General features: G+C 42.7%; 1 protein-coding gene across 1 annotated transcript; it reads left to right on the top strand.

Moving 5' to 3' along the window:
• Positions 1-26,184, top strand: LOC139406791 (uncharacterized). The gene is made up of 2 exons (XM_071149827.1): positions 1-478; positions 23,463-26,184. The coding sequence occupies exons 1-2, from the start codon at positions 260-262 to the stop codon at positions 24,300-24,302; spliced, it is 1,059 nt and encodes a 352-aa protein (XP_071005928.1). The 5' UTR covers positions 1-259; the 3' UTR covers positions 24,303-26,184.
• The last annotated feature ends 1,760 nt before the right edge of the window (positions 26,185-27,944 follow it).

Genomic DNA, 27,944 nt, shown 5'->3' with positions numbered 1-27,944 from the left:
ACATCCATGAGCTCAACAGCAGTATAGTCTATTAATGTTTCCCAGTGTTCGGCATATTTGAAAAAAATATAAAAGGACCTGGTGCATTATTTATCCTATTATCTCTCTGGCGCATTGATTGTGGAGGAGTTGTGTAGGTCATAGGATGCCAGACATTACACTTAAGATATTTCTGTTATTGCAGTGTAACAGACAAGGATATCCAAGAAACACAGCTGAGGACGTAGTGTACTTTTGATTTAACAAAGAACGGAAGATTATGGATGAAGGCACAGTTTCCAACGACTCTGTTCCAGATTTAAAAGATTTGGAGGTGAAAATCGGACGGAAGACACCGGAGGGTTTGCTAAAGTGGATGCGGGAAGAGGCGTCAACGCAACGCGGAGATGCCAAGTTGAACTCGCCGGAGACCAAAGACGGAGACATCACAGAGAGGAAGAGCCTAGATGAGAAGATTAGAAAACTAAAAGTCGATATGGTAAGGATTTGTATTGGGGCTATGACTTTTGTCGGCCTATCTATATAGTTATTTACCTGTTGTTTTATTTTGCTTTTAGATGGATTATGAGCAAGCTCCAACAGTTGCTCTGCTTTTGGCATGTAATATTAAATATCCCCTAATAACTCAGAAGTATATTGTTCGTGGTCAGTAGGCCTACCGTGAACAATATATTTATTACTGTTCATCTTAGTCCTAAATCATCATCCTGAAAATAAGGCATCCATCCAATCAATAATTCAGCTGGTCTTTAACCTAACGTCACCTGAGTGGAGACCCCAAATACGTTTTCAGGGTAAACGGAAGTTAGGTTGTAAATACTGTATCCCTGAAACCCGGAAACAATCCGTTTTATTACGACCGAGTAGAATGGCCCTTCACCATGCAAACAGCGGCAGTTGGCTGAAGTTGCGAGGAAATAAAGCATAACTTGGCCCTTGGGCTACAGACCTACATACTGCTATGAACCATAAAGTTGTGGTTCTATTCATTCTTGCTGACAGGTCATGATTGTTTGAGACCTGACCTGTTAATAGGTCCAAGGATGGAGTTTTATTACTGGTGAATTAATATTCTATTAGATAATGGCAAACATCTGTCATTCTATTTAAATTACAATCGAACTATCGATTACTTAGCCTATTTCTCCCAAGCCTATTATAGGCCTGGCCAGCCATCTTTCATTGATAAGATACATTCCTGGTTTACCATAACAGATGCCATCACAGCTCTCCCCCCGGTGCAAAACAGGACTCCAGCGGAGAATTTTGGGCTTGCTGTTGTTTTCCCCTGTCTTGCATTCCTATGGTAAGGGGCCAGGGTTCCGGTCCTATAGTTTTGCTTCGGTACTGCAGTTTATCTGACGCCCGGTCCAAAAATACAATTTCCATACAAGGCCACATGGAGAAGGCAGATTTGGAAATTCCTAATAAGACATTTTGGTCATCACTTTTGTGCGTAAAATATCAATTGAACTATTCAAATAATTGTCCCCGAGGCCGATTTGTTTTTCTTCATCACTCACAGCTGAAGATATTTTAAATTCATCCAATGTCTGCCATTTTTTTGGATGACGTGATGACGTCGTCGTTGCTCGTTCTTCTCCCTGTGCGCACGGAGTGCAAGTGCGCGCATGTGATGTTGGCCTGTATAAACCGGATGCCAGTGGACCAATGATGAATATAAACCCTGGATTGTTGATGCTATGTATTGGCCAATGACAGGGTTTAAGTTACTGGTCGGCCATATTGGCACTCCTCAGAAAATCAGTCCTCCATAGGAATTAATGGAATTCTACAGTATTTCAATTGAATGTTTCAAAGACAACATTACATGTAACATTAGTCCTTAGTACTTTCAAAAAAATATATACTTTCAGGATTTTTTTTTATACATGTGTATATATATATATATATATATTAAAATATATATATATTTTTATTTGTATGTTTAGCTGCCATAATGTAAAAGCATTCAGTATCTAGATTAAACATGGCAAAAACAAATGTCGAAATTATACTGAACAAAAATATAAACGCAGCATGCAACAATTTCAACAATTTTACAGTTAATTTAAGGAAATCAGTCAATTTAAATAAATTCAAAAGGCCCTGATCTATGGATTTCACATGACTAGATAGGGGCGCAGCCGTGGGGAGCCAGGCACAACCAATCAGAATGAGTTTTTCACCACAAAGGGGCTTTATTACAGACAGAAATGCTCCTCAGTTTCATCAGCTGTCCGGGTGACTGCCAGGTGAAGAAGCCAGATGTGGAGGTCCTGGTCTGGCTTGGTTACATGTGGTCTGTGGTGGTGAGGCCGGTTGGACGTACCTACAAATGATCTAAAATGATGTTGGAGGCTTATGGTAGAGAAATTAAGAGTAAATTCATTGGCAACAGCTCTGGTGGACATTTCTGCAGTCAGCATGCCAATTGCACACTCCCTCAAAACTTGAGACATCTGTGGCATGGTGTTGTGTGACAAAACTACATATTTTAGAGTGGTCTTTTATTGTCCCCCAGCACAAGGTGCACCAGCTTCTTGATATGCCAAACCTGTCAGATAGATGGATTATCTTGGTGAATGAGAAATGCTCACTAACAGGGATTATAAGAACATTTGTGCACAACATTTGAGCGAAATAAGTATTTTGTGCATATGGAACATTTCTGGGATGTTTTATTTCAGCTCATGAAACATGGGACCAACACATTACATGTTGCGTTTTGATTTTTGTTCAGTGTGTATATACAGTACCAGTCAAAAGTTTGGACACATCGACTCATTCAAGGGTTTTTCTTTATTTTATATTGTAGAGTAATAGTGAAGACATCAAAACTATGAAATAACACATATGGAATCACATAGTAACCAAAAAAGTGTTAAACAAATCAAAATATATTTTATAATTCAGACTCTTCAAAGTAGCCTTGATGACAACTTTGCACACTCTTGGCATTCACTCAACCAGCTTCATGAGGAATGCATAGTCACTTTAACTCTACCTACATGTACATATTACCTCAATTACCTCGACTAACTGGTGCCCCTGCACATTGACTGTACCGGTACCCTCTGTATATAGCCTCGCTATTGTTATTTTACTGCTGCTCTATAATTATGTTACTTTTATTTTTTTACTTAACACTTTTTTTCTTAAAACTGCATTGTTGGTTAAAAGGACTTGTAAGGACAAAGAAATTGATAGCCGTGCCATATAGATTGCAAAATAGTTGGGAAGACATTTTTGACTTACCGATTCCATGGCACATGGTTTATGAACCGATATGCAAAACGACGCCTGATTCAAAACGTAGGATTTTTACATTTAAATTATTCTACACAATTTTTGCAACCAACAGAATGTTATTTATATGGGGGATACTATTATGACACAAGGCGAGACCCAGATGCAGATGGTTGGAGTCTTACAATATTTATTAATCCAATAGGGTAAGGCAAGAGGATGGTCGTGGACAAGCAAAAGGGCCAAAACCAGTTCAGAGTCCAAAAGGTACCAAAGGGCAGGCAGAATCAAGGTCAGGGCGGGCAGGATGATCAGGCAGGTGGGAAAGTAGTCCAGAGTCAGGCAGGGGTCAAAACCAGGAAGATGATCAAAAAGAGAATAGCAAAAGGAGTACAGGAAAAACATACTGGTTGACTTGACTAACATACAAGACGAAATGGCACTGAGAGACAGAAAACACAGGGATAAAAACATGCTGGTTGACTTGACTAACATACAAGACAAACTGGCACTGAGAGACAGGAAACACAGGGATAAAAACATGCTGGTTGACTTGACTAACATACAAGTCGAACTGGCACTGAGAGACAGGAAACACAGGGATAAAAACACGCTGGTTGACTTGACTAACATACAAGACGAACTGGCACTGAGAGACAGGAAACACAGGGATAAAAACACTGGGGAGAATAAGCGACACCTGGAGGGGGTGGAGACAATCACAGGAACAGGTGAAACAGATCAGGGCGTGACAGATACAACCTTCCCAGCTCTGCAGATTTTGCTGCGAAGAGGCAGAATCATTAGATCATTTGTTTTGGTACTGTCCATATGTAGCTGTTTTTGGTCACAAGTCCAGGAATGGCTGAAGAATTGCAATATTTACCTGAAGCTAACCCTGCAAATAGCATTACTGGGCGATCTGAAAAGTCATAGTCAATCGATCAATAACATAATAATATTTTTAGCAAAAATGAGACTCAATCTGCTCTAACAGGTACAGATAGCGCTAAAGCTAAAAGAAAATTGTAATTAACTTGTAAATAAATAATCGTAATAGTCATGGGAGCCTGGGAGCTGATAAACTGGACATCTACATCCAACAAGAGTCGGACAAAGCAATACAATAGCTAGAACCTTCTTATCATGATCTGGTAGGACAAAAAAAGCATGACGTTGACTGGCCAATTTGATCGTTTCCCTCAGGTTCCACTGTAGGTTACAGGGCGACATGTTGTGTGGACTAAAACAACATAAAACCGTGTGTATCATAAAGCACGATCAAATTAATTAGCCAGCTACAGTAATTTTGAAAAACATTGAGAAATAGTATGGTAGATTTTTTGTCAAATTAGCCAGTTATCTACCTTTGATAAGTAGATAGCTAAAACAAAAATCTACATGCACTACAGGGGGCTGCATTGGTCCACAAATAGAGGACTAGTTAAGGCTCAATGTTTAAAAAATATATATTTTTTAATGGTGCTGCAGCCCCCTCAGTACCCTTACTTCCCATGGCTGTGCTCTTTCGTGACCCTGCTGCTCAATTCTGAATAGTATAATCTAATCTGTTGTAAACCAGTGGCAGCCAGTGAAATGGGTGAATTTAAGATCTTGTTCAAATGCACAGATTGCTTTATATATGTTCTCAAAGAAACTACCGGTAGTTCGAAAATGTGGTGTCATATTTCTGTCATGCTGCTTTGTTGACAACTTCAACCACCCTGCGCCCCGGGTATTCAACCAATTAGTGGCCACCACTGGTTCTGACAGCACATCAATGTGGCATTGGAAAGCTTTTACACAAAAGGCCCCGATGGATGTGTCCTTCTAAAAACCGAAACAAGACACGTTTGGCACCTTGGTTTGAATTGAAAACACACAAAGCAGTTTACATATACAAAGGATCTTAATTTGATCAATCTTTTGTTGCCAAGAGTTTTCCTGCAACACAGGAAAAGCAGAGCAGAGCTTCGTGATTTACATAAATTCACTGAAAATTTGCAGTTACACAAGGCTATATTAACAGAATTGCACTTTTCATGTGGCCAGATTTGTGGCAGCTAATAGCCTAACCAAAGATCAAGCAACATTATGGACTAAACCTTCAAATCCTGTTGCTGCAGGATTTTTTTGCTTCAACAATACTGGTCAAATTAACATCATAAAATGCCATATGTTGTAGGAAATGCACCCATAACAATCCAGTCTATAATGTTAATCCCAACTTTCTTGCTTTGCCAGCAATATAGTCAATAGGCCTACCTAAAGGGAATAGACAGCCATTGTATGATTTGAGTGCTGATGGTACTTTACACAGTGCTGACATGGTGGACCAATAGTGAGTGGTTTGATCAAACTAAATAGGGAGGGTTTGGAGGTTAGAGGGCATGAAGAGGGTCATAAATCTATGGGCGGCCAGCATCACATAACAACAGGAGAACAGAGGGGTACCGGACATTGCACTCTCATCAGAATTCAGAATTATGCGTACACAGAATAGGCTGCACACATGTCTGCTTGCACATGCTCTGTCACACTCTCACCTTTTACTGGCGACGGTGTCCTTTGTCGCCATTTTTCACCTATGCTCCTGCCCGCTGAGTGTCTTTTCACACACTCACACACACACACACACACACACACACACACCCACTCATAGGGCGGTAGCGCCGTCCTTTGTTGCATTTTCTCACCTTCTCTAACTGCCCTCTGATTATGTGCCCGGATTTAACGCAGGGAGCCGGCTGTCACTGAATCTCACCTGTCTCACTGCATGTGTGCGTGCCTGCTCGGGCATGTGCGTGGACAGAACACATGGATGGATGGACAATCATTGAGGACTCACCAGATACTACCACCAGAGCAGAGTGAGAACTGCTAACACTTTAACACAGGGCTCTGTTATGAGCAGACAGCTAGAGAATATTTCCTTAATAAAGACTATTCTGTTTATTTAGCCCAAGTATCAGAGAGACTCCTAAAAGTCTCTCCATGATGGATTTCAGTTAAACACTCTGAAATGGCCTGTTTCCACGATAGGATTATAAATGCGATGTGTGTCTGTGTCTGTCCGTCCGTCCGTCCGTGTAACCCTCTCCCGCAGAGACGAAGCGTCTGTCTGTTTCGTTTGGAGGTCACAGGGAGGCTAGCTAGGACAGTAAGAGAATACCACTCCATAAATATTTACATTCCTACGTGCGAACTTTCTGTTATGTCTCAATAATTTAGACACAACACGAGCGATCTATTACCATGTGAGTCTTTTTTCCCCCCTCAACTCCAGTCCAATAGTTATTTTGAACGTACGTCATCAGTTGATCATATTGTTCAGACACAAATGGCTTAGTTGAGACAGACTGCGACACCCTGGAAGGTGAAGACAGACCGAGACGCAGATCATTCTCAGAGTCTGGTCTGAGACTGTTATGAGCTCAGTGTCAGGCTGTCTGATTACTGTCGGACTACTTTCCCTCCAGAAGGTCCACAGCTGCTGCCGAATCTCAGCTGTCTTTCTGAACAGCTTTATTGAGTTAAAGTTAACGGACGCTCCGTCCTCAATGACGGGCAGCCAGCTCCCTGTCATAGGGACTAAGACATATAGACGAGCCTCTTGTCTATATATCAGACAGCTACGTAGCTGCCTGTTTGGCTTCGACTGTATTTTCAGTCTGGAGCTCAACTGTAATAAAATAAAAAAATACTTATTTTGACGTTTATGTCCACGTATAGGCTACTGTCTGCCGACTGTACCTGTGTGTGTCCTATTAAAATGACAAGTCCTGTGAATGTGAATGCTACAAAGCGTTGTCGTAGCCCAGTGGATGACTCACTCTCTGCCTCTCCCTCTCACTGACTGCTGCTGTGCTGCACAGATGGAAGTCACAGGGGAGAGATGGTCTGCAGGCAGATAAAACAGCCATATCCCTAATAGATACGGGAGTTTATCAAGACGGGATTTGTTTTCACATTTTTTTGTGGATCTGTGTATTCTAAGGGAAATGTGTGTCTCTAAATGGTTGTACATTTGGCAGGAGGTTAGGAAGTGCAGGTCGTTTCCCACTTCATTTTGTGGGCAGTGGGCACATAGCCTGTCTTCTCTTAAGAGCCAGGTCTGCCTATGGCGGCTGCTCTCCATAACAAGGCCATGCTCACTGAGTCCGTATATAGTCAAAGCTTTCCTTCATTTTGGGTCAGTCACAGTGGTCAGGTATTATGCTACTGAGTATTCTCTGTTTAGGGACAAATGACATTCCAGTTTGCTCTTTTTTGTTGTTGATTCTATCCAATGTGTCAAGTAATTATATTTTTGTTTTCTCATCATTTGGTTGGGTCTAATTGTGTTGCTGTGCTGGGGCTCTGTGGGGTCTGTTTGTGTTTGTGAACAGAGTCCCAGTACCAGTTGGCTGAGGGGACTCTTCTCCAGGTTCATCTCTGTTGGTGAGGGCTTTGTTATGGAAGATTTGAGAGTCACTTCCTTTTTAGGTGGCTGAAATAATCTAATTGCTCTTTTCTGTATTTTGATCATTAGTGGGAATCTTCCTAATTCTGCTCTGCATGCATTATTTTGTGTTTTAAGTTGTACACATAGGATGTTTTTGCAGAATTCTGCATGAAAAGTCTCAATTTGGTGTCTGTTCCATTTTGTGGTTGGTGAGTGGACCCTAGACCTCACAAACATAGGGGGAAATGGGTTCTAGAACTGATTCAAATATTTTTAGCCAGATCCTAATTGAGATGTCAAATTTGATGTTCCTTTTGATGGTGTAGAAGGCCCTTCTTGCCTTGTCTCTCAGATCGTTCACAGCTTTGTGGATGTTACCTGTGGTGCTGATGTTTAGGCCGAGGTAGGTATACTGTAGTGTTTCTCTTCCCTTTGTCTGTCTGAGAGAGCGAGAGAGAGATGGAAAGATAGGGTGACATTGTGCAGACCAGAAGGTTGGCTGTGGCGAGAGGCCTGTTCAGTCTCTAAGAGCCACTGGTTTTCACAGAGATGGAGCGAAAGAATGCGAGAGAGAGAGTGATGGCAGGACAGACCGACTCACAGGAAGCCAGAGTGTTTAGAAGGGAGAGAGTCAATGTATATCGAGGGGTGCAAGTCTGTGGAGACTGACATGTACTTTTCCATGTCAGAGAGAAAGTGGGAGGTATCGATAGAGAGAGAGAAAGAAACAGAGCGGAAGGGAGTATGCAAACAGATGGAACAGCGGGAGGGCTGGGTTGAGAGGTCACCCTTCTGCTGTATCTGAACGTGCTCTTATTAGAAAGAAATAGAGGGAGAGAGATGGATGGAGTTAGATAGAGATAGTATCCCCCTGCTCAAGGATGTCCACTTCACTCTGTTTGCAGGACAATAGAGAAAGAGAGAGCGAGAGGATGTTTTTGCAGAATTCTGCATGCATAGTCTCAATTTGGTGTTTGCTCCATTTTGTGAACAAACCCCACCTTCTTCAACATATATATACACTGCTCAAAAAAATTAAGGGAACACTAAAATAACACATCCTAGATCTGAATGAATGAAATATTCTTATGAAATACTTTTTTCTTTACATAGTTGAATGTGCTGACAACAAAATCACACAAAAATTATTTTTTGCTCAGAAGTGTGTGTGGCCTCCACGTGCCTGTATGACCTCCTTACAACACCTGGGCATGCTCCGGATGAGGTGGCGGATGGTCTCCGGAGGGATCTCCTCCCAGACCTGGACTAAAGCATCCGCCAACTCCTGGACAGTCTGTGGTGCAATGCGGCGTTGGTGGATGGAGCGAGACATGATGTCCCAGATGTGCTCAATTGGATTCAGGTCTGGGGAACGGGCGGGCCAGTCCATAGCATCAATGCCTTCCTCTTGCAGGAACTGCTGACACACTCCAGCCACATGAGGTCTAGCATTGTCTTGCATTAGGAGGAACCCAGGGCCAACCGCACCAGCATATGGTCTCACAAGGGGTCTGAGGATCTCATCTCGGTACCTAATGGCAGTCAGGCTACCCCTGGCGAGCACATGGAGGGCTGTTCGGCCCCCCAAAGAAATGCCACCCCACACCATGACTGACCCACCGCCAAATCGGTCATGCTGGAGGATGTTGCAGGCAGCAGAACGTTCTCCACGGCGTCTCCAGACTGTCACATCTGTCACATGTGCACAGTGTGAACCTGCTTTCATCTGTGAAGAGCACAGGGCACCAGTGGCGAATTTGCCAATCTTGGTGTTCTCTGGCAAATGCCAAACGTCCTGCATGGTGTTGGGCTGTAAGCACAATCCCCACCTGTGGACGTTGGGCCCTCATACCACCCTCATGGAGTCTGTTTCTGACCGTTTGAGCAGACACATGCACATTTGTGGCCTGCTGGAGGTAATTTTGCAGGGCTCTGGCAGTGCTCTTCCTGCTCCTCCTTGCACAAAGCAGCGGTCCTGCTGCTCTGTTGTTGCCCTCCTACGGCCTCCTCCACGTCTCCTGATGTACTGGCCTGTCTCCTGGTAGCGCCTCCATGCTCTGGACACTACGCTGACAGACACAGCAAACCTTCTTGCCACAGCTCGCATTGATGTACCATCCTGGATGAGCTGCACTACCTGAGCCACTTGTGTGGGTTGTAGACTCCGTCTCATGCTACCACTAGAGTGAAAGCACCGCCAGCATTCAAAAGTGACCAAAACATCAGCCAGGAAGCATAGGAACTGAGAAGTGGTCTGTGGTCCCCACCTGCAGAACCACTCCTTTATTGGGGGTGTCTTGCTAATTGTCTATAATTTCCACCTGTTGTCTATTCCAGTTGCACAACAGCATGTGAAATGTATTGTAAATAGTGTTGCTTCCTAAGTGGACAGTTTGATTTCACAGAAGTGTGATAGACTTGGAGTTACATTGTGTTGGTTAAGTGTTCCCTTTATTTTTTTGAGCAGTGTATATATAAACGAATTGGCGACAGATAGCGTGAAAGAACCCACCTTCTTCAACATATATATCCATGAATTGGTGAGGGTACTAGAACAGTCTGCAGCACCCTGGCTCACCTTACTAGAATCTGAAGTCAAATGTTTACTGTTAGCTGATGATCTGGTGCTTCTGTCCCCAACCAAGGAGGGCCTACAGCAGCACCTAGATCTTCTGCACAGATTCTGTCAGACTTGGGCCCCGAATCTCAGTAAGACAAAAATAATGGTGTTCCAAAATAAGTCCACTTGCCAGGACCGTAATTACAAATTCCACATTGACCATAATTATGTTTACATGCACAGTAATAATTTGATATTAAACTCATTATGGCAGCAGGCAGATTATGAAATAGTCATGTAAACACCTTACTCTGCTTATCTTATTTGGCGTAAGGTCAAAATCGAAGTAAGCATAGGCCAATTAAAACACCTAATTATCTGAGCAATCTTTCTAATTATTAGGACATGTAAACACCTTAATCGGCGTTCCAGCACACGTGCTAGCACCAACCGAGCAAGCTTCCTCTTTAGCTTGAGTGAAGTGAGTTCAGAACATCTAAATGTATGCGTCTTAGAAGTGGTTTTCACATACAAACTTTGTATGTCTGAACTCAGAATCAAATATGCTTCCCAAAAATAACAGGGTCGCTGTGGTAGAACGTTTATTTTGATTGGCCATTCTCTGCATTTATCAGAGTGCCTTATTTCAGATGTGTCCATGGAAACAGGATTATTAGGGAAGTCATTCTTCTTGCTAAGCATGTAAACGTTTCAATCAAACTATTATATTCATCTGATTATCCACAATAATCACATGGTTGTGTGCATTTAACCATACTCACTGTTGAGTAGCGCACAATAAGCTGTACCTACCTCGGCACCTCCACAAAGCTGTACATTTTTATAGGCAAGTCAATTAAGAACAAATTCTTATTATAAATGACGGCCTAGGAACAAGGTGTTAACTGCCTTCTTCAGGGGTAGATTTTTACCTTGTCAGCGCGGGGATTTGATCTTGCAACCTTTCGGTTACTGGCCCAAAGCTCTAACCACTAGGCTACCTGCCACTACAAGAGAAGGCAAGAAGGGCCTATGTCATCAAAAGGAACATACTAATTGGAGTGTCAGATTGTATCTGGCTAAAAATACTTGAGTAGGTTATAGAACTCATTGCCCTCTATGGTTGTGATTTCTGGGGTCCACTCACCAACCACGAACTCACAAAATGGGACAAACGCCAAATTGAGACTGCATGCAGAATTCTGCAAAAACATCCTCCGTATACAACGTAAAACACCATATAATACATGCAGAGCAGAATTAGGATGATTCCCATTAATTATCAAAATCCCTTCAGTCAGCTGGTATTGGGACTCTGTTCACAAAAACAAACATACCCCACAGAGCCCCGGGACAGCAATACAATTAGACCAAACAAAAGAAAAAGAGAATCACTTGTAACATTGGAAAGAATCAACAACAAAAAAACAGCGCAAAGTGGAATGTTATTTGGTCCTAAACAGAGAATACACAGTAGCAGAATACCTGAGCACTGTGACTGACACAAAATTAAGGAAAGCTTTGACTGTGCGCAAACTCAGTGAGCATAGCTATTGAGAGAGGCCGCCATTGGCACTCCTGTTTCTTAAGAGAAGACAGGCTATGTGCCCACTGCCCACAAAACGAGGAGGAAACGGAGCTGCACTTCCTAACCTCTTGCCAAATGTATAACCATATTAGACACATACAGTGCATTGCGAAAGTGTTCGGCCCCCTTGAACTTTGCGACCTTTTGCCACATTTCAGGCTTCAAACATTAAGATATAAAACTGTATTTTTTTGTGAAGAATCAACAACAAGGGGGACACAATCATGAAGTGGAATGACATTTATTGGATATTTCAAACTTTTTTAACAAATCAAAAACTAAAAAATTGGGCGTGCAAAATTATTCAGCCCCTTTACTTTCAGTGCAGCAAACTCTCTCCAGAAGTTCAGTGAGGATCTCTGAATGATCCAATGTTGACCTAAATGACTAATGATGATAAATACAATCCACCTGTGTGTAATCGTGTTTCCGTATAAATGCACCTGCACTGTGATAGTCTCAGAGGTCCGTTAAAAGCGCAGAGAGCATCATGAAGAACAAGAAACACACCAGGCAGGTCCGAGATACTGTTGTGAAGAAGTTTAAAGCCGGATTTGGATACAAAAAGATTTCCCAAGCTTTAAACATCCCAAGGAGCACTGTGCAAGCGATAATATTGAAATGGAAGGAGTATCAGACCACTGCAAATCTACCAAGACCTGGCCGTCCCTCTAAACTTTCAGCTCATACAAGGAGAAGACTGATCAGAGATGCAGCCAAGAGGCCCATGATCACTCTGGATGAACTGCAGAGATCTACAGCTGAGGTGGGAGACTCTGTCCATAGGACAACAATCAGTCGTATATTGCACAAATCTGGCCTTTATGGAAGAGTGGCAAGAAGAAAGCCAGTTCTTAAAGATATCCATAAAAAGTGTCGTTTAAAGTTTGCCACAAGCCACCTGGGAGACACACCAAACATGTGGAAGAAGGTGCTCTGGTCAGATGAAACCAAAATTGAACTTTTTGGCAACAATGCAAAACGTTATGTTTGGCGTAAAAGCAACACAGCTCATCACCCTGAACACACCATCCCCACTGTCAAACATGGTGGTGGCAGCATCATGGTTTGGGCCTGCTTTTCTTCAGCAGGGACAGGGAAGATGGTTAAAATTGATGGGAAGATGGATGGAGCCAAATACAGGACCATTCTGGAAGAAAACCTGATGGAGTCTGCAAAAGACCTGAGACTGGGACAGAGATTTGTCTTCCAACAAGACAATGATCCAAAACATAAAGCAAAATCTACAATGGAATGGTTCAAAAATAAACATATCCAGGTGTTAGAATGGCCAAGTCAAAGTCCAGACCTGAATCCAATCGAGAATCTGTGGAAAGAACTGAAAACTGCTGTTCACAAATGCTCTCCATCCAACCTCACTGAGCTCGAGCTGTTTTGCAAGGAGGAATGGGAAAGAATTTCAGTCTCTCGATGTGCAAAACTGATAGAGACATACCCCAAGCGACTTACAGCTATAATCGCAGCAAAAGGTGGCGCTACAAAGTATTAACTTAAGGGGGCTGAATAATTTGGCACGCCCAATTTTTCAGTTTTTGATTTGTTAAAAAAGTTTGAAATATCCAATAAATGTCATTCCACTTGATTGTGTCCCACTTGTTGTTGATTCTTCACAAAAACATACAGTTTTATATCTTTATGTTTGAAGCCTGAAATGTGGCAAAAGGTCGCAAAGTTCAAGGGGGCCGAATACTTTCGCAATGCACTGTATTTCCCTCAGATTACACAGACCCACAAATAATTTGAAAACAAATCAAATCTTGAGAAACTCCCATATCTATTGGGTGAAATACCATAGTGTGCCACCACAGCGGCAAGATTTGTGACCTTTTGCAACAACAAAAGGTCAACCAGTTGAGCACAAAAGCCATTTTAAATACAACCTATATTTATCTGTTTATTTATTTTCCCTATCATACTTAAGCTATTTGAACATTATTACACTGTACATAGCCAATAATATAACATTTGGAATGTTTTAAAACCTTTTAAAACCTTTTTTAGTTCAATGTTTATTGCTAATTTCTGATTGTTTATTTCCGTTTTTGTTTATTGACATTTCACTTGCTTTGGCAATGTAAACATATTTTTCCCATGCCAATAAAGCCTGAGAGATTGAGTTTGTTGTTTTATTCCCCTGCAGGGCTACAGCAGTGCGCCACGGCGCCTGTTTGCAGTGTGACATTGCCAGACTGGTTTCAGCATTGGAGCGTGTCTATGGCTCATTGGTCTGTAGGGTCAGCTGTGTGTGCATTCAAGCTAAATCATAACACTGTGTGTGTTTGTGTGTGCGTGTGAGTGGCGTGCACATCTAGATTTCTGCTTGTTGAAATGGCACATCAAGCCTGGAAATCGGATTTTCCCCTAGAGTAAGAGGTTCTATCCCTGGCCCTGTCGATAAAGTTACATCTCAAGAAGCATCGAGCGCTAGCTTGTCATTTTGGGATGAAGGCTGAGGATACTAGAGTGCTAAAAGTTCTGCGCGCGTACACACACACACACACACACACACACACACACACACAGAGAGTGCTGTTTATTCGGTGTGAGTTCAGCTGAGCGCGGCATGGTGCATGAAATTCAAGCCGAATGCCGGTGAAAGAATTTCCAGAATCCTGTGGATTAGCCGGGAGCTGTCTGGCCCAGCGCCTCCTTCGGAAAACTGGAGTCGTTTTGGCTGTGAAAACAGCTCCACAATCCTCAGGGCCGCTGAGGGCTAAACTCCAAAGGCAATAAACTCCCTTCTCCCCATCCTACTGCAGACTGTCGGTAAGACAGCCCTATAGGAAGGTTGGCATTGATACTGGCACACAGGCGGGCATTGAGAGAGCATACAGATGGACACTCTGCCAGACCTGAGCCTCTTCAGCGACATGGCATGGTGTGTCTGCCACCGCAAATCAAATCAAAAGTTTATTTCAGATTTGCAGATGTTATTGTAGGTGCAGCTAAATGCTTGTGTTTCCAGCTTCAACAGTGCACTAAAACCTAGCAATAGAAAACAATACACCCATAATCCAAAAAGGTAAAAAGAAAGAAATGAAGAAATGTCGGAACTAATATAAATAATATACACTGTATGTATGTGATAGAAAAGGTGTGTATAGCGGTAGTTATATAGGATGAGTCAAGACTACAATAATCTATATAGAAATAAAGTGGGGGAAACAGTATGTAATCATTATTAAAGTGACCAGTGTTCTATGACTCTTATGTTCATAGAGCAGTGGTCTCGAAGGTGGCCTGGAGACAGAAGCTATTCATTAGCCTCTGGGTCCCAGCTTTGATGCACCTGTACAGTCTCCGCCTTCTAGATGGTAGCGGGGTGACTAAAGCGGGGGGGGGCACACAGGCCGTGGCTCAGGTGGCTGTGGTCTTTGATGATCTTCTTGGTCTTCCTGTGGCACCAGGTCCTGTAGATGTCCTGGAGGGCCTCAGTGCCGAGCCATGGGAATAATATTTACAGCTATGCTCAGCAGTTTATCACTCAGCTTCTAAAGAAACCGCCAGCTAAAACCCCAAACCTCAACAACCTCAATCCTGAACAAAACCCAGTCCTGCTGTCTACACTTACAAAAAAGTGAACCTGTGCTGGCAGGAGTGCATACATTTTATATTGGAAATTATAGGGCCAGAAAAGTTGAGTCTAAGGCAATGTTATCCCACTTCCAATCCCTTTGTTTCCCTGGATGGAGAATAGTTCACTGAAAGGGCACTCAGTCAGTCACTCAGTGGAAGGTTGATTGATGAAACAATATCCATTGTGTTTTATATAATCGCCAGAGACGTATGTGGCAGGTGTCACGTTCTGACCTTTATTTCCTTTGATTGTCTTTATTTAGTATGGTCAGGGCGTGAGTTGGGGTGGGCAGTCTGTTTGTTTTTCTATGTTGGTTTTTGTGTTCAGCCTAGTATGGTTCTCAATCAGAGGCAGGTGTCGTTAGTTGTCTCTGATTGAGAATCATACTTAGGTAGCCTGGGTTTCACTGTTGGTTGGTGGATGTTTGTTTCCGTGTGAGTGTTTGTCGCCACACGGTACTGTTTCGGTTTTCATCACATCGTTTATTGTTTTGTATTTCAGTGTTCAGTTAGTTTTTAATAAATCGTCATGAACACTTACCACGCTGCATCTTGGTTCGATCCTTACTCCTCTTCAGACGAAGGGGAAATCTGCCGTTACAGCAGGGTCTACAGACAATCACGGATTGCAAAAGGAAAACCAGCCCCGTCGCGGACATCGATATCTTGCTCCCAGACAAATTAAACAACTTCTTTGCGCGCTTTGAGGGTAATAGAGTGCCACCGACACGGCCCGCTACCAAAGACAGTGGGCTCTCCTTCTCGGGGGCCGACGTGAGTAAAACATTTAAACGTGTTAACCTTCGCTAGGTAACCCTAGCCGTGTCCTCAGAGCATGCGCAGACCAGCTGGATGGTGAGTTTACGAACGTATTCAATCTCTGCCTATCCCAGTCTGCTGTCCCCACATGCTTCAAGATGGCCACCATTGTTCCTGTTCCCAAGAAAGCTAAGGTAACTGAACTATATGACTATTGCCTCGTAGCACTCACTTCTGTCATCATGAAGTCCTTTGAGAGACTATTCAAGGATTATATCACCTCCACCCTACCTGTCACCCTAGACCTACTTCAATTTGCTTACCGCCCCAATAGATCCACAGACGATGCAATCGCCATCACACTGCCTGCCCTATCCCATCTGGAAAAGAGGAATAGCTATGTAAGAATTCTGTTAATTGACGACAGCTCAGCATTCAACAACATAGTACCCTCCAAACACCTCATTAAGCTTAAGGCCCTGGGTCTCGACCCCGCCCTGTGCAACTGGGTCCTGGACTTCCTGACAGGCCGCCCCCAGGTGGTGAAGGTAGGAAACAACATCTCCACTTTGCTGATCCTCAACACTGGGGCACCACAAGGATGCGTTCTCAGCCCTCTCGTGTACTCCCTGTTCACCCACAACTGTGTGGCCATGCACGCCTCCAACTCAATCATCAAGTTTGCAGACGACACTACAGTGGTAGGCTTGATTACCAACAACAACGAGACAGGTAAGAGGTGAGGGCCCTCAGAATGGGGTGTCAGGAAAACAACCTCTCACTCAATGTCAGAAAAACAAAAGAGATGATCGTGGACTTCAGGAAACAGCAAAGGGAGAAGGCCCCTATCCACATCGATGGGACAGCAATGGAGAAGGTGGAAAGTTTTAAGTTCCTCGGTGTACAATCACAGACAAACTGACATGGTCCACTCACACAGACAGTGTGGTGAAGAAGGCGCAATAGTGCCTCGTCAACCACAGGAGGCTGAAAAAATGTAGCTTGTCACTGAAAACCCTCACTAACTTTTACAGGTGCACAATTGAGAGCATGCTGTCGGGCTGTATCACCGCCTGGTACGGCAACTGCACCGCCCACAACCACAGGGCTCTCCAGAGTGTGGTGCGGTCTGCACAACGCATCACCAGGGGCACTCCAGGAAACCTGTAACACCCGATGTCACGAAGGCAAAAAAGATCATCAAGGACAATAACCACCCGAGCCACTGCCTGTTCATCCAGAAGGCAAGGTCAGAACAGGTGCATCAAAGCTGGGACAGCTCTCGGCCATCAGATTGTTAAACAGCCACCACTAGTACAGAGAGGTGGCTGCATACCTACAGACTTGATATCATTGGCCACTTTAATAAATGGAACACTAGTCACTTTAATAATGCCACTTTAAGAATGTTTACATATCTCGCATTACTCATCACATACAGTGCCTTGCGAAAGTATTCGGCCCCCTTGAACTTTGCGACCTTTTGCCACATTTCAGGCTTCAAACATAAATATATAAAACTGTATTTTTTTGTGAAGAATCAACAACAAGTGGGACACAATCATGAAGTGGAACGACATTTATTGGATATTTCAAACTTTTTTAACAAATCAAAAACTGAAAAATTGGGCGTGCAAAATTATTCAGCCCCTTTACTTTCAGTGCAGCAAACTCTCTCCAGAAGTTCAGTGAGGATCTCTGAATGATCCAATGTTGACCTAAATGACTAATGATGATAAATACAATCCACCTGTGTGTAATCAAGTCTCCGTATAAATGCACCTGCACTGTGATAGTCTCAGAGGTCCGTCAAAAGCGCAGAGAGCATCATGAAGAACAAGGAACACACCAGGCAGGTCCGAGATACTGTTGTGAAGAAGTTTAAAGCCGGATTTGGATACAAAAAGATTTCCCAAGCTTTAAACATCCCAAGGAGCACTGTGCAAGCGATGATATTGAAATGGAAGGAGTATCAGACCACTGCAAATCTACCAAGACCTGGCCGTCCCTCTAAACTTTCAGCTCATACAAGGAGAAGACTGATCAGAGATGCAGCCAAGAGGCCCATGATCACTCTGGATGAACTGCAGAGATCTACAGCTGAGGTGGGAGACTCTGTCCATAGGACAACAATCAGTCGTATATTGCACAAATCTGGCCTTTATGGAAGAGTGGCAAGAAGAAAGCCAGTTCTTAAAGATATCCATAAAAAGTGTCGTTTAAAGTTTGCCACAAGCCACCTGGGAGACACACCAAACATGTGGAAGAAGGTGCTCTGGTCAGATGAAACCAAAATTGAACTTTTTGGCAACAATGCAAAACGTTATGTTTGGCGTAAAAGCAACACAGCTCATCACCCTGAACACACCATCCCCACTGTCAAACATGGTGGTGGCAGCATCATGGTTTGGGCCTGCTTTTCTTCAACAGGGACAGGGAAGATGGTTAAAATTGATGGGAAGATGGATGGAGCCAAATACAGGACCATTCTGGAAGAAAACCTGATGGAGTCTGCAAAAGACCTGAGACTGGGACGGAGATTTGTCTTCCAACAAGACAATGATCCAAAACATAAAGCAAAATCTACAATGGAATGGTTCAAAAATAAACATATCCTGGTGTTAGAATGGCCAAGTCAAAGTCCAGACCTGAATCCAATCGAGAATCTGTGGAAAGAACTGAAAACTGCTGTTCACAAATGCTCTCCATCCAACCTCACTGAGCTCGAGCTGTTTTGCAAGGAGGAATGGGAAAACATTTCAGTCTCTCGATGTGCAAAACTAATAGAGACATACCCCAAGCGACTTACAGCTGTAATCGCAGCAAAAGGTGGTGCTACAAAGTATTAACTTAAGGGGGCCGAATAATTTTGCACGCCCAATTTTTCAGTTTTTGATTTGTTAAAAAAGTTTGAAATATCCAATATCCAAATTATGTCGTTCCACTTCATGATTGTGTCCCACTTGTTGTTGATTCTTCACAAAAAAATTAAGTTTTATATCTTTATGTTTGAAGCCTGAAATGTGGCAAAAGGTCACAAAGTTCAAGGGGGCCGAATACTTTCGCAAGGCACTGTATGTATATACTGTATACTGTGTCCTTCACTATCTATTGCATCTTAGCCGTTCTGTCACAGCTCATCCATATATTTTATACTTGTATATTCTCATCCCATTCCTTTACTAGATTGTGTGTATTAGGTTTTGTTGTGGAATTTGTTAGATATTAGGTTTTGTTGTGGAATTGTTAGATATTATCTATTAGATAATGCTGCACTGTCAGATCTAGAAGCATAAGCATTTCGCTACACTCGCAATAACATCCCTGTGTAGGTGACCAAAGAAATTGGATTTGATTTGATAAACAACATTGTCCTCTATTACGTCTATGCTTCTCATATTATCACATTTCTCTTATTTCCAAATGAGTGTTTTGTGGTTGTAGTTATGATGATGCAGCCTGACCTAGATGAATGGCGGATCTATATCCACATGATTGATGTATTGCTCTGCCTAAGGGATGCAGAGACCTGAAGGGACAGCCGTTAATACTATGTAGTGACCATGTTTTAAGGCTCTAGAAATCCATCAATAGGCTTTTTCATTGACTTGACCTGCAGGGTCATGGTGGGGGGGTACACAAAGACTGTAAAAGATCAGAGATCTTGTGTGCTTTATGTGTGCGCGCTTAATCCACTGTCCTGGAACTGTAGACTTTAGGCTATGAGACTCACAGTTGCATTCTAAGAGTGTGATGTATTCAGTTGGCAGTTGGTTCTGCTATCCCTGGGGCCAGTCCAGAAAGCCGAGTATACTTTGGAGGGTCTGCAGAGACAGGGAGGCACTCATTACTACAGCAAAGTCAGTGTGACTTTGCCATCAGCAGAACAACTCTTATACATGTAACTTATAGAGAGAGAGAGGCCCTAGCTCCTGACTGGACTGGAGCACATCTCTGCTATTGTGTTCTGTTGGATTTCCCATCTTGCACTGCTTTTTCTCTTCTCTCTCCCTTTAGCTTATTCAACATCCCTCCTACACGCATTAAAAAAGCAGTGGTGCCTCCTTATTTCCATAAGTGGACTCGTAAAATAAACCCTTTAAAAAAAAAATGTAATTTACTGCTGTTGGCAACTTCTTTTGTCTGTGAGGAATGAAACTTACCCCTAATTATATTTTCTCTTCTTGCCCCCATCACCCTGCTACAACATTCATCTTTCACCCTTCACCTTATACCTTATACCTTTTTCTCTCTTTCACATTATTTTTATTAAGAAAAAGTATATCTCCCCCAGAGGCGGCTGGTGAGTTATAGGAGGAAGGGCTCATTATAAAGTCTGGAATGGAATGAATCGAACGGTGTCAAACAGAAGTATTTTCAAAGTTGAGAGGGGAGGAGGAACAGATGAAGCCAGGAGGGCAGATGAGGCTGGTGGGATGAGCATCTTTGACTCCTTTCCATTGATTCCATTCCAGGCATTACAATGGGCCCGTCCTCATATAGCTCCTCCCTTCAGCCCTTTTCACGTCTTTCCATAGATTTTCAAGCCGATTAAGTCAAATCTGTAACTAGGCCACTCAGGAACATTCCATGTCTTCTTGGTAAGCAATTCAAGTGGATACATGGCCTTTTGCTTTAGGTTATTGTTCTGCTGAAAGGTGAATTTGTCTCCCAGTGTCTATTAGAAACCAGACTGAACCAGGTTTTCACTACGATTTTGCCTGTGCTTTGCTCTATTCCATTTTTTAAAATCCTAAACTCCCTAGTCCTTGCTGATGACAAGCATACCCATAACATGATGCAGCCATTGCCATGCTTGTAAAAATGAACAGTGGTACTCAGTGATGTGTTGCATTTGCCCCAAACATAACTCTTTGTATTCAGGACACAAAGTTAATTCCTTTGCCAGATTCTTTGCTGTTTTTCTTTTGTGCCTTATTGTAAACAGAATGCATGTTTTGGAATATTTGTATTCTGTACAGGCTTCCTTCTTTTCACTCTGTTTTGGCCTCATGGTGAAATCCCTGAGCGGTTACATTCCACTCTGGCAACAGAGTTAAGGAGGAAGGACGCCTGTATCTTTGTGGCTGGGTGTATTGATAGACCATCCAAAGTGTAATTATTAACCATGCTCAAAGGGATATTCAATGTCTGCTTTTTTTAACCAATAGGTGCCCATTGTGAGGCATTGGAAAACCTCCCTGGTATTTGAGGTTAAATCTGTGTTTGGAATTCCCTGCTTGACTGAAGGAATATACCGATAATTGTATATGTGGGTTAAAGAGATGAGGTAGTCATTAAAAAATCATGTTAGACACTATTGCACACAGAGTTCATGTAACGTATTACGTGACTTGCTAAGCACATTTCTACTACAGGACTTATTTAGACTTGCCATAAAAAGTGGCTTAATATTTATTTTCAAGACATTTCAATGTTTCATGTCTTATTAATTTGTAAAAATGTTGAAAAACCAAATTTTTGGTTATTGGTATTGTGTGTAGGCTAGTGACACAATCTCAATATAATACTTTTTAAATTCAGGCTATAATACTTTTTAAATTCAGGCTATAACACAACAAAATTTGGAAAAAGTCAAAGGGTGTGAATACTTTCTGAAGGCATTGTATATATCCGGACACTTTCACTTCTACTCTCTTCATCCTCTTCTCCCTCCGTTATTCTTTCACCTCTCTCTTCCCTCTCCTTGTCTTCCTCTTACCCCTCCATCCTAACCCATACCTACCTCTTCTATCTCTCCCCTAACTCTCTCACACCTCCCTCACTCAAAAAATTAGGGGTTCAACAACGGTTCTTCTAAAATCCTCAAACTTCCTTGTAAAACCTTTGTTTTTGACACTGAAAAATGCCCCCAAAAAGTCCTTCCAAGAACCCCATAGGAGGTGGGGATTCTTGCTGGAACCTAACTGCCCAACTGAAGGACAGCAGGTGCAGGCACTTAACAGAAACATTTTAAGATCTCCTCAATTTCAGGTAAGGTTCCTCCCTTTACGATCTAAATGTATATTGTTTTATGATGATACCATCTATCTTTTTATATTTGTGCAGATGGTTGTGTTATTCGAGACTTTCTCCCTTTAAAAAAAATATTTCTAAACCAGAAAATGAACACAATTCAATGGATATGACTCAACAAAGAGGTGAGAATATGTTGAAGGCTATAGCACAGATGACTGAATTGCTCACTTATTTGTGTGTGTCTGTTTGCAGGTATACTGACGAGGAGGCACACAAAGGTATGAACAATTGGTATTGGTTTGTCTGATAATGTTATGCACATGTATCATCTACAATTAATTTGAATGAATGGTTTCTCTAAAACCTTATAGGACTCAGTCACAGCAGCCATCCTCCTCCGTTACCTTTTCAATGAAGATCCCAGAGGCCTTCACATTATGGACAAGGTATGTGTATGAAAACCGTTGTCAAAAGTGACGTTTTTTTAATTCACATCATTTTTAACTACAAAAACCAAGATATTACTACTGTCATGTGCACATTTTGTTAATTATCTGTGTAATTGTATATATATGTTTGTATTCACAGACTTCACCCTGCCTACACCTTTGATGAATATAACATGAAACCTGTTCGATCACCATGCACTGCAAAATCATTCTGGCTATGGATAGCCTACAGAGGACATCAACATCAACACGCCAGAGGATATACCAATTGGACTTGGGGCTGGCACTGTACCTCATTTTTAGATTTTTAGATTCTGCTTTGCCACTAAAATCCTAATAAACACTGACAAGTAAAATATTGTGTTATTGTTGTTGTTTTTGTGCTGATTGTTATGATTATTATTAATAATAATAACGGGGGAGGGAGAGGGTGGTTAAAAAAGGAACCCCAAAAAGGTTTCTGGAACTGTTAATGGGGGTTCTTCAAAGAAATTATAGGGGTTCCCCCTAGTTTCAATTTGAAGAACCCGTAAAGGATCCTCCAGGAACCTTTTCTTTTTAAGGGTGCTCCTCTCTCCTGGGTCCATTGATTTCCTCCCACCCTCTCCTCTTTTCTCCCACTTCCTCTTTTCTCCCACACTCTTTCCTCTTTTCTCCCACCCTCTTTTCTCCCACCCTCTTTTCTCCCACTTCCTCTTTTCTCCCACTTCCTCTTTTCTCCCACTTCCTCTTTTCTCCCACACTCTCTCCTCTTTTATCCTACCCTCTCTCCTCTTTTCTCCTACCCTCTCTCCTCTCTGCTGGATCAATAAAGTACAGTCATCTTCTTCTCCATAGGCCCACCTGCGATCGGTGGATGTGAAGATCCTGCAGCAGCTGCTGGCGGTGCACGAGGGGATCGAGGCATGCAAGTGGCTCCTGGAGGAGCGCGGCACCCTGGCCAGCCGCTGCAGCAGCCTGACCAGCAGCCAGTACAGCCTGGGAGAGGGCCCTGGAGGAGACACCTCCTGGAGAGACAGCTGGAGCAGCCTGCAGGACCCCCTCAACGACAAGCTGGATAACATCTCTATAGGTAGCTACCTGGACACCCTGGCGGATGACATGGATGAGTACTGCCCCTCTAGTTCTGAGTATGCGCTGTGTTCTACTCCACTGGGGACTGAGATGCCCACTCGGACTGGCGGAGGGACAGGTGCTGGGGTAGGGGTGGGGAGAGGTGCTGGAGCAGGGGCAGTGTTTGGGGCAGGGGTTTTGGCTGGGACAGGAGGGGCAGGAGCTGAGTTAGGCCCGGGCACAGTGGTCAAGGTAGTTGTTGGGCCTGGGGCTCCCCAAGTCAAGCCAGAGATCCCCAAAGAGGAGCCTCCCATTTGGACTAAGGCCAAAGAGGTAGTGAAAGGAACCACCATCACCAAGGACACCAAGGACTCCAACCAAATGCAGCAGCCCAGTAAGAGCAATGGCGTCCTGGAGAAGGCAGTCAGGCAAGCAGGAGGACTTGCTGACTCGGCCCGGGCCTGCCTGGCTGAGAAGCTGGGGAAAAACCAGAGCCCCAAACTCAAACCCTATAAGAACGGCAAGATCGACTTGGATGGCTGCAAGATGAACGGCACAATGCACCTGGAGTATGACGCCCATTGGCGATGGGTGCAGTCGCAGGATGATGTTACATTTCTGTGAGGTGGATGTATTACGCCACTAAAGACGCTTAGCCTGCTCCCATGTGATGACCAAACAGGTCAAAGGTTAAGAGAGAGGGGTCTTGGACTGGTGTTGTGGTTGATTGCAGTTATTATACAAACTTCTACCATTGCCATTATGCAATACACCAGGTGTGGATGAGTAGGAGAGTACAACACCATTACATTATGTTCTATTCACTCTAAATGTGACTGCACTAACTTTCTAGAACATTGACAGTATTATATTTGGGATAAAGTTGATATTTTGTTTACCCTCTCTTCCTGTGTGCATTGTAATATACAGTACCATAGAATATTAACAATTTCCAAAATAAAATATATTTGTTACACATACACATCTATTGAACCTAGTTAATGACCAAAGTTTGCCCTTACTGATCAATCCCATGTCAAAATGATTGTAAAACACCCTATCTATGAATTATAGATACCTGAATCCTTCTCATACATACTATACCATAGCATGCAAAGAGCATCTAGAATGTTCCTACTGTTTGCACACGATTGCTATTGTGGATGTCCTAAAACTACCTAAAGTACTTAACCAGTCAATGCAATATGTATAATCAGTGAATCACAATGCAATGAATCTGTGCATCAGGTTCTTATGTGTTAAAATGTGTCAATATGGCTGAGTATTAATATTGTTATTTTGTGGATTATACAGTATTTTTCATTTGGAAAGCAGATGTTGTCATTGGTGTAATCCTAAACTATTATGCCTGTATCTCCCATTCCAAGATAACTGCACTGTTTTTCTGATAATCCTGATGGTTTAAATGACTGATTTGCCCTCTTTCAGTACTCCGCTGTCTTAATGAGTCCAACTATCTCTGTTCTTTTACTCGGTGTTGAGTGGTGTGAAGTTATTAGTCATTTAGGTGGGTGAAAATTGCATGTCATGTGCTGACTGGTTTATTGGTAAAAAAAATCACCATGAAAAATGTGTGAAAAGCTTAATACAGTCATCAGGGAAGGAAAGCGATATTCCCTCGAAGCCTTTTGTATTCGGTTCTAAACAACCCACTCTCACACAGAACCATCACCACTGAAAGCTAATAATATCTCAACACTCCAAGGGAGGGGTTGCCAGGACAACTGATAGAGGGTGAGAGAGAGAGAGTTCAGGTGTGTATGTACATGTGTGTCTGTGTGAGTGCACGTCTATGCATTGATGTGTGTGTGTGTGTGCGCATATGTGTGTTTGCAACTGGCTGCTGTGCACAGCTGCTCTGCTAGATTTAGATGAGGATGGAGGTGTCTCAAGGGGCTGTTCTTTACTAGGCTATCCCCTTCTTTTTCATCATGGGAAAACCACACATTTCACTGCACCTATCTGTTGTATGTAAGAATCAAACATGTAAAAGAAATGAATAGTAATTGTCTCACCCCATCACCCTCTCCCATCCCATCCCATTCTACCCTGTCGCCATTAGTCATATAATGCACTGTATTTGTTAGATAATGGATACCAGATAAGGTTTGTGTATTGCATAGGCATTGTGAATGTTATCAGATCTATTCTGCATATCATGGAACGAGATTAGTGTAACAAATCAATTTAGGAAGGAGTGTTTTCAATTGAATTAAGTTAGGATTTCCCTTCGTGATGTTTTGAATTCTGTATACTCATGCCTTTACTTCCTTGTTAGCTGTCTTAGTTCTATGTTTCTAGGGTGTCTGTCTCTGTGTGATGTCTTTGCTTGCGTGGCTCCAGTTCTGTATCACTCAGCACTCCTATCAGAGCAACCTTTTAATATGTTTCAGATGAGTTTTCACTTAAAGACCTCAGCGAGACTCCGTGACGGGCAGGCAGGGTAGGCAGTGCTTACCCTGTGAGAGTCTAATAAAAAAAAAAAGCTGTTGCGAAATAATTATACACGCTTAAAAGTCAAATAACTTCCTAAAACTGCATCAAAACCTCAGGAAAGGAACCAGGGTATCCATGCCTTTCCATCCATCAAAGCCATTGAAATCCTTGATGTGCACTGCCTTTCCCGATTCCATCCCAGTCACTGTTAATGGACAGGTTCAGCTTTGCCCAGTTTGAAGTAGCTTCATTGAAGACAGATGTCATATTTTGTGCGTGCGTATTGCCTCAATATGTTGTGTGGGTATTGCCCTGGGGTAAGCTGTGCATATTTGGCCATGTCCATGTGATGAGTGTTACATTTCATCTTATATAATTACACAAAATCTGAAAAGTTCCCATGTCTGATATTAGTGTACATTCCATGTGTTGTTGTAAGTGTATTTTTAATGTCTCACACTCAACATCCCCTGGCCCCCTTACCTCTTCCCTGTCTACTGTATCTACAGTTGAAGTCGGAAGTTTATATACACTTAGGTCATTCAAAAAAACGAGTCATTAAAACTCGTTTTTCAACCACTCCACAAATGTCTTGTTAACAAACTATAGTGTTACTAAGTCGGTTAGGACATCTACTTTGTGCATGACACAAGTCATTTTTCCAATAATTGTTTACAGACAAATTCTTTCACTTATAATTCACTGTATCACAATTCCAGTGGGTGAAAAGTTTACATACACTAAGTTGACATGCCTTTAAACAGTTTGGAAAATTCTAGAAAATTATGTTGTTGCTTTAGAAGATTCTGATGGGCTAATTGACATCATTTGAGTCAATTGGAGGTGTACCTGTGGATGTATTTCAAGGCCTACCTTCAAACTCAGTGCCTCTTTGCTTGACATCATGGGAAAATCAAAAGAAATCAGCCCCCCAAAAAATGTAGACCTCCACAAGTCTGGTTCATCCTTGGGAGCAATTTCCAAACGCCTGAAGGTTCAACGTTCATCTGTACAAACAACAGTACGCAAGTATAAACACCATGGGACCACGCAGCCGTCATACTGCTCAGGAAGGAGACGCTTTCTGTCCTAGAGATGAACGTACTTTGGTGCGAAAAGTGCAAATCAATCCCAGAACAACAGCAATGGACCTTGTGAAGATCCTGGAGGAAACAGGTACAAAAGTATCTATATCTACAGTAAAACGAGTCCTATATCGACATAACCTGAAAGGCTGCTCAGCAAGGACGAAGCTTACTCCAAAACCATCATAAAAAAGCCAGACTACGATTTGCAACTGCACATGGGGACAAAGATTGTACTTTTTGGAGAAATGTCCTCTGGTCTGATGAAACAAAAATAGAACTGTTTGGCCATAATGACCATCGTTATGTTTGGAGGAAAAAGGGGGAGGCTTGCAACCCAAAGAACACCCTCCCAACCGTGAAGCACAGGGGTGGCAGCATCATGTTGTGGGGGTGCTTTGCTGCAGGAGGGACTGGTGCACTTCCCAGAATAGATGGCAACAGGAGGAAGGAAAATTATGTGAATATGTTGAAGCAACATCAGTAATGTTAAAGCTTGGTCGTAAATGGGTCTTCCAAATGGACAATGACCCCAAGCATACTTCCAAAGTTGTGGCAAAATGGCTTAAGGACAACAAAGTAAAGGTATTGGAGTGGCCATCACAAAGCCCTGACCTCAATACCATAAGAAAATAGTGGGCAGAACTGAAAAAGTGTGTGTGAGCAAGGCCTACAAACCTGACTCAGTTACACCAACTCTGTCAGGGGGAATGGGACAATATTC

Source organism: Oncorhynchus clarkii, chromosome 4 (genome assembly GCF_045791955.1).
Source record: "Oncorhynchus clarkii lewisi isolate Uvic-CL-2024 chromosome 4, UVic_Ocla_1.0, whole genome shotgun sequence".
Taxonomy (NCBI): Eukaryota; Metazoa; Chordata; class Actinopteri; order Salmoniformes; family Salmonidae; genus Oncorhynchus; species Oncorhynchus clarkii.
Note: the sequence above shows the minus strand (reverse complement) of the source record. Positions and strands in the feature narration are given on the sequence as shown.